This window comes from Gouania willdenowi, chromosome 14 (genome assembly GCF_900634775.1).
Source record: "Gouania willdenowi chromosome 14, fGouWil2.1, whole genome shotgun sequence".
Lineage (NCBI taxonomy): Eukaryota > Metazoa > Chordata > Actinopteri > Blenniiformes > Gobiesocidae > Gouania > Gouania willdenowi.
This window is the reverse complement of record NC_041057.1, coordinates 14,291,836-14,315,144: the sequence shown is the minus strand read 5'-3', so window position 1 is coordinate 14,315,144 and position 23,309 is coordinate 14,291,836. Positions and strand designations below refer to the sequence as shown.

The following is a 23,309-nucleotide window of genomic DNA, read 5'->3' as shown; positions in this document are numbered from 1 at the left end:
GCAATGTAGGAGTAAGTGTGATCAGGTGCATTCATTCATTCAAGGAGAGTGTTTGCTTTGTTCACATGTGTGCAGACCAAACCTGCACCCACCCACCACGATGGCCACCGCCGCTTCCCATATCTGTGCCTGTGTAACACAGATAAGGCCTTCAGAGCTACACAACAATGTCGGCTTCAGAGAAGTCTGTGTTGCAGCCTCTTTCTGTCTCTGGCTGCGGTCCCTGCTGCTTTCCACCTGTCACTGCTAATCCCAAAGGGCTCCGCCAATCCATCAGCACAGAGCCACATGGGCCCAGCAGCGCCACTTCAGTTTAGCCTGACAGAGCATCATGGAAATCCCTCTGCACAGGAGGAATTAATGTAGCATGGAGGGAGTGACAAGGGCAAGGGTGAGAGGGACAAATGTGGGTCGAGGGCCACGGTGGTTGTTTGGGTGTCACAGCAATAAGCACAAGGTTTGAGTTTTTGACAAAGCTGTAGTTTTTTTTCAAATCATATATTTTCAAGATCTACGCATGGCTCAGTGACGTAAAAGAATTCTGATCACAAGATTTTTCATAAATTGGCCATAATAGGAAAAAAGTTTGCATAAATATTAGGATGGACATAAAAATATATACTGGACTACAAAAAAATCATGCTACTCATGTCATATAGGGCAGAAATAAAAATGTGAGTAACGTCGCACTACATGATATTTTGACACTTTAAATAACAGAATAAATTACAAATAAGTAATGTTTTCTTCTTATATTCAAAGTGAGTGCATATATACTAAGCAGGTAGTATTATTATTGTTATTATTATTATACATCAATTTTCTAAAGTGCTTTTCTGGGTACTCAAAGTCACTTTACAATGAAAAGAGCAGTGTTGGGGTTTGGTGCATTGCTCAAGGGCAAGGTACTACATCACTTGTGTTAAACTCAAGGCCCGGAGGCCAAATTCAGCCCTTTAGACCATCCAATTTGGCCCATGGGAGAAAGTAAAAAAAGGCAGAAAAAAAACATTAATTATTGTGTAAATAACAAATAATTCAGTTCTAAGGCAAGGCAAGGCAATATTATTTGTATAGCGCGTTTCATACACAAGGCAACTCAATGTGCTTTACGTGATCAAAAAGTGCAACAGAAAACATTCAACAGCTTAAAATCAATAAAAACATTAAAGTCGGCAACAGAAAAAAAAATCATTTAAAATCATCAACAAACATCAACAACAACATGACCAAAAATCTCTCTCTCAATCATATGCAGTAGAGAAAAATAGTGCCTTTAACTTTGATTCAAAAATGTTCACATTGGATGCTGACTTCAGCTCTGCTGCAGTTTGTTCCACTTCTTTGCAGCATAACAACTAAAGCATCACCATGTTTACTGTGAGCTCTGGTCTCCACTATCTGACCTGTGTCCATAGATCTGAGGGACCTGCTGGGTTCATACCTGACTAATATCTCACTGATGTATTCTGGACCAAACCCATTCACAGATTTATACACCAGCAGCAGAACTTTAAAGTCTATTCTGAGGCTGACTGGGAGCCAGTGTAAAGACTTTAAAGCTGGAGTAATGTGTTCTGACCTCTTTGTTCTGGTTAAGACCCGAGCTGCAGCGTTCTGAACCAGCTGTAGCTGTTTGATGCTCTTTTGGGGGATTCCTGTCAGAAGACCATTACAATAGTCCAGTCTGCTGGAGATAAAAGCATGGACCAGTTTCTCCTGATATTTCTGAGCCATTAAACCTTTCACTCTGGAGATGTTCTTTAGGTGGTAGAAGGCTGTTTTTGTGAACATCAAGGTGTTTGACTTGTAGATATCTCAGCCCTTCTCAATACACAAATTCAGTGAAACTCAACAATATTTTCCCATGCTTTTATCACATGTAGTCATTTTAAATCTCAAATTGTTCAAAGTTGTTCAGTGTTTCTCAAATTATTTCACATAATTTCACCAAATTAAATAGAAATTGGTCACAAAATTAATGAAATTTAAAAGAGGAAATCCCGCCTTACATACTTTATGTATCATTAATGCAAGGGGAAGTGCAAAATGGGGGACATTAATGTTGAAATTGTTAGTTTTCCCATTTAAAATCTGCGGCCCACTTAGGATTTAACTACTTCTTATTTGGCCCCCGAACTAAAATGAGCTTGACACCCCTGTACTACATGATATCTTTTTATGCATTTAAACCTTTTTTAATTTAGTTAGTGAGGCATTGGTGAGCAAAATAAAACCCGTGTCCCTTTAAACTATAGTGATATTCTTCACTAGTTGTCTGAAGTTAGACGTCCTCGTCTAACCTCCTCCCTTCTCCCCATGACTTCAGTCTGCTGACGTTTACAGATTCTGTCCTCGAACAAGGTTCATGTCTGCCTCTCGACATGCAGACAGTTGTTATTTATTATGTGAGGTAACTGACAGAAATAAATATTACCCACGAGCACTGGCCCTCTCCCTTTCCTGCACACTCCCCTTTTCTTTTTTTTTTTTATTTAGGGTTAATATCCCATTCGCTCCCGCAGGGCAGCCCATAATAATTAATTCAGTGATTAATGTCCCGGCCTCCAATGGCGAGTGTCTCAGTGGAAACAGGAGATGAACGGTGCGTAAAGTGACAGCGCAGTCATTTTAATTGACTACGGATCCCAGATGAATAGAAGTGAACTTATTCCGGTCTTTCCTCCTGAGACGTCAGGCAGTCACAGTGTGTCAGCATGAATATCAAAGCTGCCGCCTGCAGCTCCAGGTGTCATTGGTCACGGCTGCTCCAGGTGTTATCCGTCACTTCCTCCTCGTCGCTCCAGATGCTTTGTCTTTGTCTCCTCTGCTGAGTCAAACTCGACACATCTCTGGCGAGCTAACCAGAATGCTGCGATTGGCTTGATTAGCGCTGATTAACGCGCTGCGTACTGATGGCAAACTTCCTGATGGCTACAGATGAGGCAGAGCGTTTAATTTGAGCTGCGAATTCAGGCCATCGATGGATGCGTCGGAGGAAAAAAAAAAAAAAGACTCAAGTAGTCTATCAGCAGAATTCCCTTATTCTATTATTTCAATGCCAATTAGCTTTGTTCTCCAGCCGACACAACGTTGTCATGCTCCGTCTCTTATTCCTCGTGTCAGCAGCTCGTGTCCTCCAAATTCTGAACAGGGCTCAAAGGCCTGTGTGCATTTTTGTAGAATGGTGGTTTGTAATTTTAAAGCCCAGCTCCTATTTATTGTTATGTGCTTTAATCTTTCATTTGCAGGCATTAATTAAATTGCATTTTCCAATTTCCAGTCATTTTGGTTTGACATTTTAACTTGTTTTTTGTATTCTTGAGAGGATTCTTGAGCAGTGGATTGATTCATTGTTTTCTCATTATCCCCAAACACTTTAATATCTAACAAAAAACTTTTTTTTTTAACCTTTGACATGATTCAGTCATTCGGCTTAATAATATATCAATTTTATATTGCGCTTTTTTTGGACACTCAAAGTTGCTTTACAGAATTAAGGTATTGTTCTTTCACTCCACACTTAGTGGTGGTAAACAACTGTTGTAGCCACAGCTGCTCTGAGGCAGACTGATATAGTGCGCCCTCGGCCCCTCCGACCACCACCAACACTCACTCACATACACAACATTCATACTTAGCGTCCTCCGATACGTTTGGCCTTTAACCTCTTACATGGAGACAATAAACAGTCTTCTGCAGAAACACTAGTGTGAGTGGCACGAGCCATGTGTTTACACAGCGTTCTGCCTGTAAAATGAACTTGAATTAATTTTCAAACAGTGAAAATACGAGATCACGGTTTATGGAAAGTGTTTATTTCTAAAATCAATCCCTAACCTGCGGCAAAAGGAAATGTCTTCAGCTTTCATGCATTTATTTTAATTTCAATATCCTTCAAAGCCCCCAATCGCTTTCAATGTATGCTAAACAGAAGGCTGGAAGAAAGATGAACTCATGATAGGACGAGACTCTCTTTGACTCGCACAGGCATCATGGAGCGAGGCGATGTCGGGTGTTGGGGAAGAAATCCCAGCGATGTTATCTCCTCAGCAGATAATGCGAACGGTTCTGCGGAGCATAAAAGATGGAGGAGACTGGGTTATCTGAGCTGATATATAACGCTGCCCCAAAGCCCTTCTGAACATGTCATTTGAGGAAGCAGATGGACTTCAGTCAGAGGAATCATGAAAGGCTTCAGCATGTTATTTCATTCACCACACGTAGTGGTGCAGCGCTTTTATTTTACACCTACACTGTAAAAGAAAGACTGTGGGATATTGTAGATATAGTGTGAGCTGCTTATCTGAGTAACTCTTTACTTCCAAATACAATACGATTTAAGTTAGTGAAAGCATTGTGAAGCTTTGACCTTAACTCAAACGTGTTTAAATATTCTTTAGTCACAGATGGAGAATAATTTAGATAACTCCAAAAATCCACAAAATAACATAAAATACACAAAGTGACAGAAAAAACATAAAATGACTCCGAAAACACACAAAATGACAACAAAAGTATTACAAAAACAGACTTAACGAAAACAATTACACAAAATGACAGAAAATACACAAAATAGTAGACAAAATGACAACTAAATGACTCTAAAAACACAAAATAAGATCACGAATACTCAAAATGACTCCATAAACACATAGAGTGGACAACCAAATTACACAAAGTGATAGAAAATGCTCAAAATGACTCAAAAAACACAAAACTAGCATAAAAATATACAACATTACTGCAAAAACATACAAAATGTGCAACAAAATCATAGAAAATGCACAAAATTACAACAAAAATACGCAAGAATGAAAGAAAAATAAGCCAAATGAAAACAAACACTTTTTTCATTTGTTTTTTTTTTAATGCTCAGATTGGTCATTATTCTAAATGCTGGCCTTCAGATCAACAGTACATTTTTGTCCCATTCCTCCCAGTTATAAAAGTTGCCCTTCTCTGAAATAAAGAGGAGTTAGCATGGCAGTGTTTTCCATGAAGTCAAAATGTGGACCCCCAGAACAGGTAATCAAGGTAATCGCTGTCCCTCGTCTTTCCTCATCCTTCACTCTGTCCATCCACATTTCCAATTTCTCTCTCTCTCTCTCTCTCTCACTCTCTCTCTCTTTCTCTCTCTCTCTCTCTCTCTCACTGCTCCCTCCCTGCACCAAATCATCTCTGACAGCAGCTTCTTTGCTTCCCTTCTTTCCACGACTTCAGAGGAAATAAAAGAACAAAGTGGGGAATGAAAGCAGGGAACGCTTTAGTTTCCTGCCTCACCATGCAGGCCGTCAGCCAGTTTGCTGACTACTCAGCGTTACCAATGCTAGCTGGTTCTATTTAACCCTGAGAGCGGATATTTGATTATCATCTTTGAGCCTTTCACTCAACCCCTCACTCTTATATTTGCTTCTCTTTCAGAAGTAAACTTTATTCCACTGTGTGTGAGAGACTGCAGTTTACTACACGTTTTATTGTTTCAAGCGATGCGCTAACATAATTTGTTGCTGCTAATCTTTATTACCTTTATTTCTCTTTAGTGTAGACTTCCAATTCAATACCTAATCTAAAAAGAAACAGACATTTTAGCTGAGTAGTAATTAGGCGTGTAATGGAAAGCATGTTTTTGTACATCTTCAGTAGCGTAGAGGAAAAAAGTATATAAAGCAGAAAATGTATTTGTGTAAACATCTGCAATGCTTTATACTGTGTATATTCCAATTAAAGAAAAAAGGAAAAGCAACAATGAAAATATATAAAACAATAGATAAACAATATAAGAATTTATTTTAAATAATCAGTGTAATTAAATCAATTAGCAACAAATCTAATGACATTTTCCAGTATACAATGCCACCCCCTCAACCCCACCCCAATAAAAGTCTGGTCCATCGTAACTTTTCACCAACAAAGCTCTAAGTCCAACTATTGGCACTAATATTTTTTTTTTTTTAATGTTTGTATGACTTGAGGTAAAAAAAAAAAAAAAAAAATGTCAGTGCCCACATTGCAATACATAGTAGTTTATTACATGGGTAATGAAGGTCATGTGTAGATCATAACTTTTCCTTAACCTACAAGCAAACTGTCCTGCAGGACATTATGGTTTTTAAGTCACATGTGAAAGGCAATGTTAATTAGTGTTTCTGCAGCTCCATTTAAATAATGTGGCATATGTGTGTGCATAAATTAGTACTATATCACTTTTGTCACTATTATGTGCGTGTTCCTGTGAGGCCTCTTTAAAAGCTGAAGCTAAAAACATAGTGAGGACCCTTGAATAGCATTAATTGTTGTAAATGAGCGTAAATTACCATCCATAATGTGGCTGTCCCATCATATTCATTAAATAGAAATTATTCTAAGTAATGCAAGATAGCTGTGGGAGAGAGAGGAGTGACTAAACCCATGTAATAGCTGTAACATTACATTTTTTACTCTTAGGCTTTCCATGCTGCTGCAGAGGATTTCATCGCTAAAGCCCATTTCCGTTTTGCTTCCATTTTATTTCTTGTAATACTTTCTTGTCCTGCTTTCTTGTTTCCAGCACTCGTGGGAAAACTGAGCTCGCACATCATTACAGTCAAGTTTCTGAGAAGTTTTTCATTTCTGACTTTTCATCAGTTCACAGCACAGAAAAAGTGGTGGGACCACGCTAGCACGAGCGTGTGATCACAAAACACTTCATTATTGACCAACTCTGGTGAGACTGAGATTTAAAAGCAGGACTTTTGTATCCCTTCTACATGAAGACGACTTGTCCCTACTCATATACTCACAGCCTATACATTATGACCATCTACATAGTCTGTTGTACATGCAGCTTATTAAAAACTTTTTGACAAAATTTTAACCAAAGACAGAGTTTTGTTTACATCATATGATATTTAATTACATTTTGGAGATGATCCGGAACAGTATGATTCTGGATCAGTTTCAAATATTGAAAAATCGTTGTTGGTGAAATTAAAAAAGTGAATATCTGAGTTTGTAATTGAGCGATCTATATGAAATTTGACTCAGTTATTGCGCGTTTCATTGTGGTTCTTCGGGAAAATTAGATTTTCCAAACATTTTGAGCTATTGTATCGTTATTAGAAATGTCTTACAAGCCTTTAAAGTGTAAATGATCATGGTACCATACAATAATTTTTCATTTATCTGCTCACGTCTGTAGTGGAATTTTCCTCCTGGGAATCACTATATTATCCTGTCTTTCTCCTGCTGAGACGTTCGGTCTCTTTGTGATCTGCAACATATTCAAGGGTAAATATTACAGCTGTGATATGCAGGACCTGCTCCAAACACATCAAAGGTAATAATAAATAAAAACAATCTTAGAGATTCAGCCAATAATCATAAAATGGCTGCTCTCCATTGATTGTATTTTGAGATATAAAATAGTTGGAAAAATCACTTTTATTGTGTTTTTAAATAAATGTACACATGTTCTATATTATACTTAGACAACGTTGTAAAACATAACGTATACGCACTCTTTAGGGTTACAGATGTCATAATGTAATAATATAGTTTGCCTTCTGACATTTTTACACACATAATTTGCTAAAACATATTCAATATAATCATCTTGGCAGAAAAGACGGCCTTGTGATGACCAAAAAATAACAAACCCAACATGGACCCAGGATTGGTAATTTATTTTAATTATGAATAACACCGTTAAAGGTTATTATGCAGCAATATCCATTCATCTCTTTCATTCACTTATATCTGACAGCAGGGGTTTCCCAGTAGAAAGTTAGTTTAAGGAGAATATTACTCCCTATGCTCACACTAGAGGGTAATTGTGACAGTTTCTCCTTGTCAGCGTCTGTTGCTTGGAAGTAATTTAATGAACAAAACACTCCCTGCTACTGTGCTGCTGTTTTGTTTTTTTTTCAGCTCAGATATAAATACAGGAGGTTTCAGGGAACAATTTGTAATTTATGTTCAGGAGAGTGCAATAGTGCAGTTCAATAGAGGAAATCTCAAATCCAGGATAGTCCAAGTAAGACTGCCAAATTTTATAAAAATGGGTCTGATTTACTGTGCAAAATATTTGTAAGATAGTCCAAAGTAAGCAACTCACACACAACCTTAAACAATCCAGTGAGAGAAAGGCCCTTGTTGCTAATCCACTGTATCAATATTTCTTTCCTCGCAGCGAAGCGAAAACTAAGGACCTTTTGCTGGGCACACAAGTTATATTTTTACAAATTCCCCAAATTAAACACACAGGATCCATGTCCAATGTTCTATCAATTACTTTTCCCATTTCACATAGTACATCTGTCCAATATCTCCTTATTTTATATTAAGACCACAGGAAATGAGTTAAGGTGCTTCAGTTTTCAATTTGTGACACAGAGGAGAGAGGGAGGGGCCTAAAAGGGTCTGCGATGAGGCGATATATCATGCATTCTATGTAAAATCCTAAATTAGATTGACTTAATTTGTGCACAAATAGTTCTCTTTTTGACATATCTCCGAATATCAGGCCATGTCTCTTGATCGATCGTCTTCCACACGCTCCTTATCCCCTGTGTGTGAGAAGGTGACATATTACATAATTCTTTATTAAACAAGCTCAGAGACATCCTCCCTCGTTGTAGACACATTATTTTTATATAACAGAAATCACTGGATGATCTTTAAGGATTGTACTGTTAGTAATATTTTTTTTTTCACGTTGTCCGCTCATGCTGTCGAAGGTCAACACTAACCTTGCCTGCAAGATGGATTCTCCTGGTGTTCAGAACTCGAGTTAGAGGGAGGGCTACACATCAATCTGGCTCTTGCCAGGATAAGTCAACACTACATGTAGTGCAATATTTTTGCAACAGCTATGCATGTTTTATTATTGCAATTAAATAAATGCATTTATTTTATTGCATAATTGTGACCATCACCAGCCCTTCCTAAGTAAGAAAAAAACATTTTAAAGGGGGAAGGGAACAGGGAAGAGGGAGTTAAGGTAGGACAATGGACCTCTATATGTCTATAAAAATCCTTTCTGGGCAGCTGGTATCACTCCATAATTATTTTCAAATGACAGAAGACTACCATTAAAAAAATACATCTGCCAATTTAGATATGCCAAAGCTGAAAGCTGGGATCTGATAGTTCTGTTAAAGATTCTGTATTGTTTTATTCTCTTGATAAACATGTTAATACACTGCTGCATGCAGCTCAGTGGAGGAGATGGAAACGTTTAAGTTTTAGGCAGGGGGTGGACTGTCCATCTGGCATACCGAGCGTCATCCAAATGGGCCGTTGACCCGAAGTGGGCCGGTCCAGTTCGCTATGGTTTTTTTTGTTTTTGTTTTTTTACGAGCGAGTGGAGGTAGACATGGTAGCAGATGGCCAATGTGACTTTATATTTTTGATAAGCACATTGAGATGACTTTGTTGTAATTTGCGCTATACAAATAAAGTTGAATTGAATTAAATTCAAATGGGCCAAAAGCTGACATGAGTGGCCAAAAAATGGGCAATATGTAATGGCAAAGGGTAGCTTAAATGAGCAAAATGTGGTAAGCAATAGTGAAAAAGGGCAAACATGCAACAAAAAGAGGCCAAATGTAGGGGAAAAAAGTTAACAAGCTGTGTTTATTGGGCAAAGGTTTGCTTATTGGGATGAAAAGTGGCCAATTTGTTTAAAGAAAAGACAAAAATTGCATTAAAGTGTCAAAAAAGAACTTGCAAAAATGGACAAAAAATAAGGAAAAAGGGCTATTTATTGGCAAAAGGTAGCTAAAGTCTGAAAAAAGTGTCCGAACTTTTTTAAAAAGGGGCAAAAATGGGACGAAGGAAGTTGAAAAATGGCCAAAGGAAATATGTAAAAAGGGGTTCAAGTTTACCCGTTTTAAGGTTTTCTGGCAGAATAATAATTAAAACTAAGACATAAAAAGCCACATGTTGAGCATCACTGACTTAATAACAGCTGGTGTCCGCTAATAATAGAGTGGTCTGGTCTGGACAGAAAATGGCATGGCTGTGTTTTAGTCCCAGTCCACCCCTGGTTAGCACACACTGTGTAACTCAGTGTAACAGTTTTATTGCATTGGTTATTTATAGTTTCCTCAAATATTTAAATAGAAAGATTGATTTTGGATTAGGAAGATGAAGTCTTTGGGTCTCGAACATGCAATCACTGTATGTTTTATAGAGTTCTCAATGAATCACAAGTGAAAATGACTCCGTCCTAACCCTGAGTGTTTCTCACCCCTCCCCGACCCCTCTGTGTTTAATGCAGGCCCATCAAGACACAGCAGTGTGTCATGATTGATCAAAGTCAGTGGTATCAGCCTGCAAACACACAGCAAGGAGACTCAGCTCCTCTGGTCTTATCACTGCTTCCTCACAGCTCACTGCTGATTCTGTTCAAACAAAGCACAGACAGAGGAGAGAATGGTTGATGTGTCCGGCCCAGCCCGTCATCCATTTCTGTGGTCATTAATTCACTGTGCCTTAAACACCCCACAGAAATACACTCTCAAGGAGACTGTGAATACAGAGTAAAGTCATTCGTATTCAGACCCCGAGCTAGTACATCAATAAGTCTATTTCATGGCTAAAGTTTCCTGTGTCTGGAGGAGACATGCTCTACCGCAGCACCTCTCCACAGGAAGTCACCTGATCTGTGCTTTTCATTGCCACAGACCAACACAAACGCAGCTTTCCTCAGTGCTGCTATCTCTACCTGTGTTCAGCAATGCTGCTTTCACATTTGTTCCTCAGGTTTTAGCCATGTCCATGAAATTATGTCCTCTTTCTACCTTTGTGCATGTATGTTGGGAATCATAGTCTAAATGAGCCCTCAGTCTGACTACTACCAGAAGCCTCTACCCTCCCATCTCTTCTTCTCTGCATCTGACACCGAGGCCCGAGGGTTTTGTATCCTCTGCTGTTTGATTTGCACCAAGGGGAGATGTTGTTTGTTCTCCTCAATGCCGCATTTAGGCTTTAAGATTCTCCTCACGACCCTCCGCCGCTCCTGAGCAGCGAGCTATCTGTCTCCCCCGAGCGAAAGGAATAAGAAATGAACAGTGCCCGCCGCTGCTCCACCATTCGGGGGTTTTACAGCTCTTTTCCTCTTACTGGTAAACAAGGAGAAAAGGATGTGAAGGAGAGGCAGAGGTAACCTACACCTTCTCTGTGTCAAAGCTGGAGAACAATTTCTCTGGAGGCAGTCAGGATTAATGAGGGGTAAATACAGCTTCAGTAGCTTTATGCTTTGTTTGAGCTCCACCCTGTGGTTAAACATCAGCATCTTCATTTTCCTAATCTGGAATTATTTTATTTAAAAAATAAACCTTTTTTTTTTTTTGCTTATTTCTTCTAAAACAGCACATTCCTACTTTTAATACCTCTTTCACAATTATTCTCTTTTTTCCCTCTCCAAGGTCACTATCAGGACGAATTGTCGGAGGGGTGTGGTGGTTCTTCACCCTCATCATTATCTCCTCCTACACTGCTAACCTGGCAGCCTTCCTCACAGTGGAGAGGATGGTCTCACCCATTGAAAGTGCAGAGGATCTGGCAAAGCAGACCGACATTGCATACGGTACTCTGGACTCCGGCTCAACCAAAGAGTTCTTTAGGGTGAGTTTCTGTTTGCCTGAGTTAGTAGTCCCATTTTTTAAAAAGATAGAGACTCACATGGCAAAATGTTTTTTTTATCTATTTTTTTTGCAGTAGGGTTTTATTTAGAGCTCAAAAACTATATTGCAAATATGATACATACCCTGAAATGACAGTGAGACTGCAGTAAGGGATGAAAAATGACAAAAAACTGACAATATTGGGGCATAAAAAAGCAAAATGGGGGAAAAAAGAAAAATATTCATATACTAGTGTAACTATAATAAACACTCTTTTACAGGGTGAGGCTAAACTGAGCATAAAAAATGACGACAATCTGAAAAACTTCAAAAATCGGAGATAAAATGTAGTTTTTTTATTTTATTATTATTTTTGAATAAAATTTTTTTCCATTTTTTACCCTTACCTCGGATTTTGTGTGGTCATCACATTTTCATCATTTTTCATGTCTTGATGCAGCCTCATCCCTGTTTTAGGGAGTTTATCATATTTGTACCATAATTTGTAAGCTCTTACTACTGCAAAAAAAGATTTTTTTTAAAAAAAAAAAAAAAATAAGGCACATTTGACCATTTTTATGCTTTACCTCCCTTTTATGCCTTACCTCCGATTTTGGTTGGTCACAAGGTGTTGATTATAATTACACTAGTTTTGGGTCGTTTACTTCCGAAAAATATTAATATAAAAAATTATTAATTTTTTGCCTTATGCTTTTAGGCTTTTATACTTAAGATTTTAGGTGTTTGTAAAATTTTTGGTATTTTTTATGCCTTACTGCAGCCTCATTTTGCCATTTTTATGTTTTACCTCCTTTTTAATGCCTTACGTCAGATTTTGGGTGTTCGTCAGATTGTCATAATTTGATATGCTTTAATGCTTATGTTAGCTTTAGTTCTGAAAAAAGAAATCACATTATATTGGTGTTCTGGCTTACTATATATAGCCACTCATCTTGATGGTGTTAGCATAGCCTTAATTCTATTTTGTTTTACATTTTGCAAATTCATTTTTTTGCCTTGCTATAGCCTTACCTCAGATTTTGGGTGTTTATTACACTATTTTCTAAGGTCTTACTGTAGCCTTACCTCAACAAAGATTTCCATATTTTGTCATTGTTATGTCCTAAGGCTTAACTTATATTTCCTCAAAAATTGTGTATATAGTCACAAGAATGTTACGGACATGTTTTAAAGTGCGTTTGTGTAGCTCTTGAGTGTTCCTGTCAAATTATCCCACGCCTTGGCAAGATCAAACTGCACTTTATTAAAACCCATGTTATCTTGATTTAAAAGCATCACTTTATTTCATATTGTCTGTGAATAAACTGTCTTACCACACATTTACCTTTCGTCATGTAAAACACCACAGCGGTCCAAGATTGCCGTCTACGAGAAGATGTGGGGCTACATGAAATCAGCCGAGCCCACTGTCTTCACCAAAACCACGGCTGAGGGCGTGGCACGCGTCCGCAAGTCCAAAGGGAAATACGCCTTCCTGCTAGAGTCCACCATGAATGAGTACACAGAGCAACGGAAGCCATGTGACACAATGAAAGTCGGCGGCAACCTGGACTCCAAAGGCTACGGAGTAGCTACACCCAAGGGTTCACAGTTAAGGTGGGTGGAATAGTGTAACAATATGTTCTACGTGTTGTTATGGTATTCCACCTTCCCTGGTGTGCCGCCTTTTCTATCTTTATCTGCCGTGTCATGCCTTAGGCCCACTTCTTGACATCCATGTTTGTTGCATGCGTGTTAGGCTTTGCTGTGATGATGAAAGGCTGGTATCTCTGTCTTTTATTCGTACAGCTTTCTTCACCAGGTAAATCTCTGTGATTGTGCTTGCAGTTAAAGTTTGAATGGCATGCTTTAGCTTCAGTAAAACCGGACCTGTGTGGAGATGCTTAATTTAGGCAATAACCCGTAATCAACATAGAAACTGTAATGACTCTGAAGATGTACTTCTGTTTTTTTGCTCTCTGTGCCTGAAATTATGCTTTAGGAGCCATTTGGATCTCAGCCCTCAGCAACACTGCTTTTGCACATAGTGAAATTTACAGACATATCTTTTAAAGTCCAGCGTCATTAGTGTGGGGAGCTTTCAAAAAAACCACATGTGGTTTGTTGTTCAGTTAGTAGGTATACTAGTCGGCAAAAGCAAGGCAGTTTAAAGAATCTGACATATTTTGGACTTCTGATGTTCAAGTTTTTATCATATTTCATCAACACTGTTCTTACTTCAAGCAATCTAGTAGATTTTAGGACAAAAATGTGGATTTGCACTGTAAACAAAGTTGGATAAAAAAAAGTTTTAACTGAAATAATGCTTACAAGTGTTATAAACTACCTAAAATACAGTGTATAGTATAGAAATGTATGGTATATTTTAGTATAGTAGGCTTTGGTACATATGTATTGTTTGGTATAATACAATACAGAATAGTATGATATAGTATATTGTACATTATGGTATAAAATAGCTCCTTTCTGTAGTTTTCTGTGCATTCCTTTGCACACATAGCCTGAAGCAGATCCCAGCAGCTGCTTCTGAGCTCCACACAAAGGCTGGTGCCTGTTTTCAGCCACTGCTTTGACCAAGAAGAGTCCCTGACAGATCACGTTATTCCTCTACTCAAGGCCTACATCTTGTCGTTTGTGGATTATCGCGTTCTGTCAGTCACTCGTCTGGATGTCAGCGAGGAAGCACACCAGCACCTTCAAGAGCTGGCAACATTGTTGGCCTGCAGGGTTGTCGATTCAAATGGCTCAGCAGGCAAAATCAGTATCTGTGTTACTCGCTGTCTATGATCCATTCTCATGACTGATAGTTTCTCATTAATGATTCAAATCAATTTTAAGGATTTAAATGCACGCTGAAGCAAATCTCCCCCTCTGTGCAATTAACAGACAAACCCACTTTAGATATTATTAAACATATGGTACAGAAGCAAATAGCTATTATGCTAAGAGTGACCAAAATAAATAAAAAAGGAGATAGTACAGAATTAGTATTTGGCCTTTGCTCTTACTGGTCCAAAAATGGACACCATTTTTACAAGGGGCTAATTTCTGCCTATGTGGAAAAACAAGGACAACTATCAAATCCATCACATTAAAAAAAAAAAAACTTGTGGAATTTTGCAATATTCAAACCTTGCAACATTTTAGTAAATAAAAATATGTTTATAGTATTTTTTTAAATATATATTTTCACATTTATTTATTTTTTGTTTTTATTATTGTTTGTTTTTGTTTTGTTATACTATTTTTTTATTTATTTTTTTAAACATCTCATCAATAGTTGATTAGTGGGTTGTCCTAACAAACATTTTGTTCACAAATTAAAAATATATAGGTGATATATCATTAGCTATAGCAGTTAGTTAATGCTAGCAGAAAGTTAGCTGGTGTGGAAACTCTCAGCCCTGCTCCATGCTTTAAACATGAACTATTTTCCATTCCAAGTAACATAAAATGTAGTCTTTGTGTGATTGCACCAAAAATGCTAAATGCTAACAGCATGTTAGCTTTTATGAGTCTAATTAGCAAATTAGGGCCTGAGTAACATTTCATTATGACACAACAAAGGGTGAGGAATGTGTGTTCAGTGTGTGTTTAGGTTCTGCAATGGCATTTATGCACTTTATCCAACCTTTGTCCCTCTCTTACTGCTGCTTCTCCCCCCCTCCCCTTTTTTCTCTTCATCCCTTCCTGAATTGGACCGCATACTCACTCCTCTCACCAAATATGTCTTATCGTTTTCAAGAAGTGCTGTAACCTGGCAGTGTTAAAACTCAATGAAGCAAGGCCTGTTGGACAAATTGAAAAACAAGTGGTGGTACGACAAAGGAGAGTGTGGCAGCGGAGGGCGGTGGCGAGAAGGTCAGCCGCTATGTCGCTATGCCCATGTGACCTTGATGCGGGGTATAAATGAAATGTGTTTAATTGGTAACAGGAGCCATCTGCCGGGTCGATTCCTATAGGAAGGTTCAACTTAAGGATGGAGCAAATACTGTCAAAGCATAAATTCTTTGGGTGGGATTGGTGGGTGAACAATGTTGTGGCTTTTCTATCTAAATGTTTTTAGTGAGCATCAGTACAATCTGTGACCCAGTAGTGCTGGGTTGAACAGTACTGTGTCTGGTGGTGTTGTGGAAAAAAAAGGTCCCGGCAGGAATGCGCCCGTTCCCGAAAAGCGATGAGGCCGGGGTCCCACGTGTATATGTCTGTTAGCTCGGCCCTTTCCCTTAGACTTCCCCAACAAACTCAGAACCCTTTAAATCAATGAGCAAAGAGACATGTAGCTGAAGTGGGGCCCTTTCCTGACCTCGTCACTTTGTGGAGAGTACTAAGCTGCTCTTGTTGGGCTTCTTCTGATTGAATAACATAAAATAACATGTCCTATGATGTTATTTATGTTATTTTCCCCACCCCACCTCCCCCCCCACCCCTCATGATTTGAAGAACGCCCGTAAACCTTGCCGTATTGAAACTGAGTGAAGCAGGAATCTTAGACAAACTGAAAAACAAATGGTGGTACGATAAAGGGGAGTGTGGACCCAAGGACTCGGGAAGTAAGGTCAGCCTCCCCGCTCCTCTTTTTGTCTCTATGCACACTTACAGCGCCTGCACTGTTGTTCTGTTCTAACAGCCAAGCACTTTGACGAGCAGGTTGAGACGTAGGGAGTAGCTTTAGGTACACGGCATGACAGACACAAGGCATGGCACTAGCGATTTATGGCAGCAACGCTGCACTATGTGGACAGCTCAGACAGCGAGGCTGTCACCTAGAGTGAGCCAAAGGGCGTCATCAGACAGCACTGTATGCTGTAGCAGCACACTTAGTACTGATCCACGCTCATGTCCGTGCGCTGGATAATGGAGAGCAGCCACGTTTAAAAGCAGACAAGCATGCACCGCCACATCAGTCCACGCAGAAAAGGACAAACACTGCATCATCTGCAAGCCTAAATATGACATGCAGCTATTTGCATTGAGGGGAATGATCTGACTGCACCATGGGACGTCGGCCGTGTGTTCACCTCTTAGAGAGAGATCAGTGAAATGCATATTCCAAATGTTATAGGGGTAAAGCGGCTACTTCTAAATAGCTACCTGTAAATAAATAAATAAATACAATGTAACATTTTCTCACTCACCTCAGATCCAAACCTGTAGAAGGAAAGTTTGAGCATAAATACAATAATACCAACAGAAATTAGATGTGATTTTAAATGTAAAGGAGACATGTTGGGTGTAAAAGTTCTTCATTAAGCAGAGACCAAACAAACCGTTTTCAAATCTAGAACAATAAATTATCATCTGTGTATTTAAGCAAGTTTACATTTCTCCACAGACTGATGAGAAGTAGCCAGTCAGTTTCCCAGTTTATCTAAAGCAGGGGGCGTCTTACAGCCCATGTTTGATCTCCAGTTCCTGAAAAAAACCCTCGAATGTACCTGCTTATCCTGTATAGGATCGCAGGGGTTACTGGAGCCTATCCCATCTATTTTTTTGAGTGTCCCTGTATGGACACGTGTCTAACGTAAAGTTTGACAGAGACAAGTTTGGGGGCCTCCAGTGGAATTCAAACCAACAAACTGTGATGAGCAGTGCAGCCTGAAAAAAGTCTGCAAGTGTTGAAGTAAAGATGTTCCCCCTTTATACACTTCCATCTGTATGGAACTATATAAGTAAAACTGAGCATTCCTCGAAGTGTGCAGGAATCAGTGGATTATTCTATGATTTACTAAATCTATCTTGTTTTCCGTTAGGTTTTAAACAGGCTGAACCTAATTATGCCCTGCTGGGTGATAAGGAAAGTAATCAGTATAGGCTTTTATCAGTGGTGTGTGAGAAAATCTTCAAATCCAAAATGAAAGCTAGTGTTCACACGTGGACAGGAGCAACAAATGTCGCGTTAGAGGCAGGAAAGTGAACGTCGATGTGCTGTGTGTGTGTGATGTTTGTGTAGCTGTTGTTAATGTGCTGTACTCTTACTGCTTTAAACAAAAAGCTGACTGTTGTCTTGTCCTTTCCTGGTGGGGAACAGGACAAGTCGTCCCAGGCGCTCAGCTGAGCAAACGTGGCGGGGGTCTTTCTACATCCTGGTCGGGGGCCTCGGACTGGCCATGCTGGTGGCCCTCATCGAATTCTGCTACAAGTCACGCAACGAGGCCAAGAGAATGAAGGTGGAGGCCCTGTCCCAAAACCCACACTCCCATTACTACCCCTGCTGTAAAGGCAGCTCCCCCCATAGCCCAGAGATTAGCCAGAGCACAAGAGCCAGCCCCAGCACCCCCTCCCACTTTTTTTCTCATTTTTTATGCCTTACTGCATTGTCAACCCTGTTTAAGTGTGCCCATCATATTTGTACTAGTTTTTAGGGCCTTGTGATAGACTTATCTCAGAAGAAAATAAAAAATAAATAATAATTCAATTTATGCCTTACTATAGTCTTACCTCTGATTTGGGGTGTTGTTGTCATTTTTTTCTCATTTTTCATGCTTTACTGCAGTTTCTTTCCCAGTTTAAGTGTGTTCATCATATTTGTACTAGTTATTAGGGTTCCTGTGAAAGCCTCATTTCAGAATTTTAATTTTTTTATTTATTTTATGCCTTGCATGCCTTGCTTACTCTGATTTGGTGTGTTTGTCATTTTTCGCATTTTCACTTTCCCATTTTTTCTCATTTTTCATGCCTTACTACAATTTCTTCCCAGTTTCTAAGCCCTGTTTAAGTATGTGCATTATATTTGCAGTAGTTTTAAGGGTCTAATGATGGTCCTAACTCAATTTTTGTTTTCGAAATTTTTGAAAAAATATGCCTTGCTATAGCCTTACTTTTGATTTCGGGTGATTTTTGTTTTTTGTCATTTTTTGTGCCTTACTGCTTTCTTAGCCCTGTTTAAGTATGTGCATTATATTTGCAGTAGTTTTTAGGGTCTAATGATGGTCCTAACTCAAATTTTTTTTTTTTTTAATTTTCAAAAAAATGCCTTATAGCCTTACTTTTTATTTTGGGTGATTTTAGTTTTTTGTCATTTTTTGTGCCTTACTGCTTTCTTAGCCCTGTTTAAGTATGTGCATTATATTTGCAGTAGTTTTTATGGTCTAATGATGGTCCTAACTCAAATTTTTTTTTTTTAAATTTTCAAAAAAAATTCCTTGCTATAGCCTTACTTTTTATTTTCAGCTATTTTAGTTTTTTGTCATTGTTTGTACCTTACTGCTTTCTTAGCCCTGTTTAAGTATGTGCATTATATTGCAGTAGTTTTTAGGGTCTAATGATGGTCCTAACTCAATTTTTTTTTTTTTGAAATTTTCAAAAAAAAATGCTTTGCTATAGCCTTACTTTTTATTTTCAGCTATTTTAGTTTTTTGTCATTTTTTGTGCCTAACTGCTTTCTTAGCTCTGTTTATAAGTAGTGCATTATATTTGCAGTAGTTTTTATAGGGTCTAATGATAGGTCCTAACTCAATTTTTTTTTTTTTGAAAATTTCAAAAAAAATGCCTTGCTATAGCCTTACTTTTTATTTTGAGCTAGTTAGTTTTTTTGTCATTTTTTGTACCATTACTGCTTTCTTAGCCGGGTTAAGTATGTGCAGTTATATTTGCAGTAGTTTTTAAGGGTCTAATGATGGTCCCTAACTCAATTTTTTTTTTTGAAATTTCAAAAAAAAATGCCTTGCTATAGCCTTACTTTTTATTTTCAGCTATTTTAGTTTTTTGTCATTTTTTGTGCCTTAGCTGCTTTCTTAGCCCTGTTTAAAGTAGTGTCATTATATTTGCAGTAGTTTTTATGGTCTAATGATGGGCCTAACTCAATTTTTTTTTTTTGAAATTGTCAAAAAAAATGCCTTGCTATAGCCTTACTTTTATTTGAGCTATTTTAGTTGTTTTTGTCATTGTTTGTACCTTACTGCTTTTCTTTAGCCCTGTTTAAGTATGTGCATTATATTTGCAGTAGTTTTTATGGTCTAATGATGGTCCCAACTCAATTTTTTTTTTTTTTAAATTTTCAAAAAAAATCCTTGCTATAGCCTTACTTTTATTTTCAGCTATTTTAGTTTTTGTCATTTTTTGTGCCTACTGCTTTCTTAGCCCTGTTTAAGTAAGTGCATTATATTTGCAGTAGTTTTTAGGGGTCTAATGATGGTCCTAACTCAATTTTTTTTTTTTTTTTTAATTTTCAAAAACAATGCCTGTTATAGCCTTACTTTTATTTTGGGTGATTTTAGTTTTTTGTCATTTTTTGTGCCTTACTGCTTTCTTAGCCCTGTTTAAGTATGTGCATTATATTTGCAGTAGTTTTTATGGTCTAATGATGGTCCTAACTCAAATTTTTTTTTTTTTTAAATTTTCAAAAAAAATTCCTTGCTATAGCCTTACTTTTTATTTTCAGCTATTTTATTTTTTTGTCATTGTTTTGTACCTTACTGCTTTCTTAGCCCTGTTTAAGTATGTGCATTATATTTGCAGTAGTTTTTAGGGTCTAATGATGGTCCTAACTCAATTTTTTTTTTTTGAAATTTTCAAAAAAAATGCCTTGCTATAGCCTTACTTTTATTTTCAGCTATTTTAGTTTTTTGTCATTTTTTGTGCCTTACTGCTTTCTTAGCCCTGTTTAAGTAAGTGCATTATATTTGCAGTAGTTTTTAGGGTCTAATGATGGTCCTAACTCAATTTTTTTTTTTTTTGAAATTTTCAAAAAAATGCCTTGCTATAGCCTTACTTTTTATTTTGAGCTATTTTAGTTTTTTGTCATTGTTTGTACCTTACTGCTTTCTTAGCCCTGTTTAAGTATGTGCATTATATTTGCAGTAGTTTTTATGGTCTAATGATGGTCCCAACTCAATTTTTTTTTTTTTTTAATTTTCAAAAAAATTCCTTGCTATAGCCTACTTTTATTTTCAAGCTATTTTAGTTTTTTGTCATTGTTTTGTACTTACTGCTTTCTTAGCCCTGTTTAAGTATGGCATTATGCAGTAGTTTTTATGGTCTAATGATGGTCCTAACTCAATTTTTTTTTTTTTAAATTTTCAAAAAAAATGCCTTGCTATAGCCTTACTTTTTATTTTCAGCTATTTTAGTTTTTTGTCATTTTTTGTGCCTTACTGCTTTCTTAGCCCTGTTTAAGTAAGTGCATTATATTTGCAGTAGTTTTTAGGGTCTAATGATGGTCCTAACTCAATTTTTTTTTTTTTTGAAATTTTCAAAAAAATGCCTTTGCTATAGCCTTACTTTTTATTTTTGAGCTATTTTAGTTTTTTGTCATTGTTTGTACCTTACTGCTTTCTTAGCCTGTTAAGTATGTGCATTAATTTGCAGTAGTTTTTATGGTTAATGATGGTCCTAATCAATTTTTTTTTTTTTTTTGAAATTTTCAAAAAAAAATTTCAAAAAAATAAAATTACTTTTTATTTTCAGCTATTTTTGTTTTTTGTCATTTTTTGTACCTTAATTCTTTCTTAGCCCTGTTTAAGTATGTGCATTATATTTGCAGTAGTTTTTAGGGTCTAATGATGGCCCAAATCATTTTTTTTTTTTTGAAATTTTCAAAAAAATGCCTTGCTATAGCCTTACTTTTTATGTCAGCTATTTAGTTTTTGTCATTTTTTGGACCTTACTGCTTTCTTAGCCTGTTTAAGTATGTGCATTATATTTGCAGTAGTTTTTATGGTCTAATGATGGTCCTAACTCAATTTTTTTTTTTTTGAAATTTTCAAAAAAATGCCTTGCTATAGCCTTACTTTTTATTTTCAGCTATTTTAGTTTTTTGTCATTTTTTTGTACCTTACTGCTTTCTTAGCCCTGTTTAAGTATGTGCATTATATTTGCAGTAGTTTTTATGGTCTAATGATGGTCCTAACTCAATTTTTTTTTTTTTTGAATTTTTCAAAAAAAAATTTCAAATAAATAAAATTACTTTTTATTTTCAGCTATTTTTGTTTTTTGTCATTTTTTGTACCTTAATTCTTTCTTAGCCCTGTTTAAGTATGTGCATTATATTTGCAGTAGTTTTTAGGGTCTAATGATGGTCCCAACTCAATTTTTTTTTTTTGAAATTTTCAAAAAAAAATGCCTTGCTATAGCCTTACTTTTTATGCTCAGCTATTTTAGTTTTTTGTCATTTTTTTGGACCTTACTGCTTTCTTAGCCCTGTTTAAGTATGTGCATTATATTTGCAGTAGTTTTTATGGTCTAATGATGGTCCTAACTCAATTTTTTTTTTTTGAAATTTTCAAAAAAATTGCCTTGCTATAGCATTAACTTAAAATTTGTAGATATTTAGTTTTTTGTCATATTTTGCCTTACTGCTTTCTTAGCCCTGTTTAACAATGTGCATTATATTTGCAGTAGTTTTTAGGGTCTAATGATGGTCCTAACTCAATTTTTGTTTTTTGAAATTTTCAAAAAAAATGCCTTGCTTTAGCCTTACTTTTTATTTTCAGCTATTTTTGTTTTTTGTCATTTTTTGTACCTTACTGCTTTCTTAGCACCTGTTTAAGTATGTGCATTATATTTGCAGTAGTTTTTAGGGTCTAATGATGGTCCTAACTCAATTTTTTTTTTTTTTTTAAATTTTCAAAACAAATGCCTTGCTATAGCCTTACTTTTTATGTTCAGCTATTTTAGTTTTTTGTCATTTTTTTGTACCTTTCTGCTTTCTTAGCCTTGTTTAAGTATGTGCATTATATTTCCAGTAGTTTTTATGGTCTAATGATGGTCCTAACTCAATTTTTTTTTTTTTTTTGAAATTTTCAAAAAAAATGCCTTGCTATAGCCTTACTTTTTATTTTCAGGCTATTTTAGTTTTTGTCATTTTTGTACCTTACTGCTTTCTTAGCCCTGTTTAAGTATGTTGCATTATATTTGCAGTAGTTTTATTTAGGTCTATGATGGTCCTAAAACTCAATTTTTTTTTTTTTTTAAATTTCAAAAAAACAATTCCTTGCTATAATAGATTACTTTTTATTGCACTATTTTAGTTTTTTTGTCATTTTTTTTGTACCTTACTGCTTCTTAGCCCTGTTTAAGTATGTGCATTATATTTGCAGTATTTTTGGGGCTAATGAGGTCCTAAGCTCAATGTTTGTTTTTTTTTGAAATTTTCAAAAAAAATTGCCTTGGCCTAAAATAGCCTGACTTTTTTGATTTTGGGTGATTTTAGTTTTTTGGGTCATTTTTTGTGCCTTATAACTAGGCTTTCTTCTTAGCCCTGTTAAGTATGTGCATTATATTTGGGAAGGTATTTTTTATGGTCTAATGATGGTCCTAACATCAATTTTTTTTTTTTTGAAATTTTCAAAAAAATGCAAACCTTGCTTAAGTCCTTACTTTTTATTTTCAGGCTAGTGTTAGTTTTTTGTCCATTTTTTGTACCCTTACTGCTTTCTTAGCCCTGTTTAGTATGTGCATTAATTTTGCAGTAGTTTTTAGGGTCTAATGATGTCCTAACTCAATTTTTTTTTTTTGAAATTTTCAAAAAAAATGCCTTGCTATAGCCGTACTTTTTATTTTCAGCTATTTTAGTTTTTGTCATTTTTTTGTGCCTATACTGCGTTCTTAGCCCTGGTTTAAGTATGTGCATTATATTTGCAGTAGTTTTTAGGGTCTAATGATGGTCCTAACTCAATTTTTTTTTTTTTTGAAATTTTCAAAAAAAAATGCCTTGCTAAAGCCTTACTTTTTATTTTG

The 23,309-nt window shown here is 36.7% G+C and overlaps 1 protein-coding gene and 1 long non-coding RNA gene across 3 annotated transcripts in view; one reads left to right on the top strand and one right to left on the bottom strand.

Moving 5' to 3' along the window:
• LOC114475332 (glutamate receptor 4-like) overlaps nucleotides 1–17,794 on the top strand; it is a 123,921-nt gene extending 106,127 nt beyond the window's left edge. Inside the window, exons 12-15 of one of the 2 annotated variants that reach the window (XR_003675458.1) lie at nucleotides 11,412–11,610; nucleotides 12,979–13,226; nucleotides 15,376–15,491; nucleotides 17,662–17,794. Coding sequence is in view for 1 of the 2 variants with exons in the window: in XM_028466030.1 (XP_028321831.1) it covers nucleotides 11,412–11,610; nucleotides 12,979–13,226; nucleotides 16,074–16,188; nucleotides 17,662–17,688 (589 nt within the window). In the remaining variant the exon portion in view is untranslated. Of the gene's footprint in view, nucleotides 1–11,411; nucleotides 11,611–12,978; nucleotides 13,227–15,375; nucleotides 15,492–16,073; nucleotides 16,189–17,661 lie in introns of both variants that reach the window. The other variant, XM_028466030.1, reaches the window with a different exon arrangement.
• LOC114475334 (uncharacterized) lies at nucleotides 1,296–23,309 on the bottom strand. Its single transcript, XR_003675460.1, has 3 exons — nucleotides 23,171–23,309; nucleotides 12,011–12,016; nucleotides 1,296–1,339 (listed from the first exon to the last, which is right to left on the bottom strand). It is a non-coding gene; the product is annotated as an uncharacterized LOC114475334 (long non-coding RNA).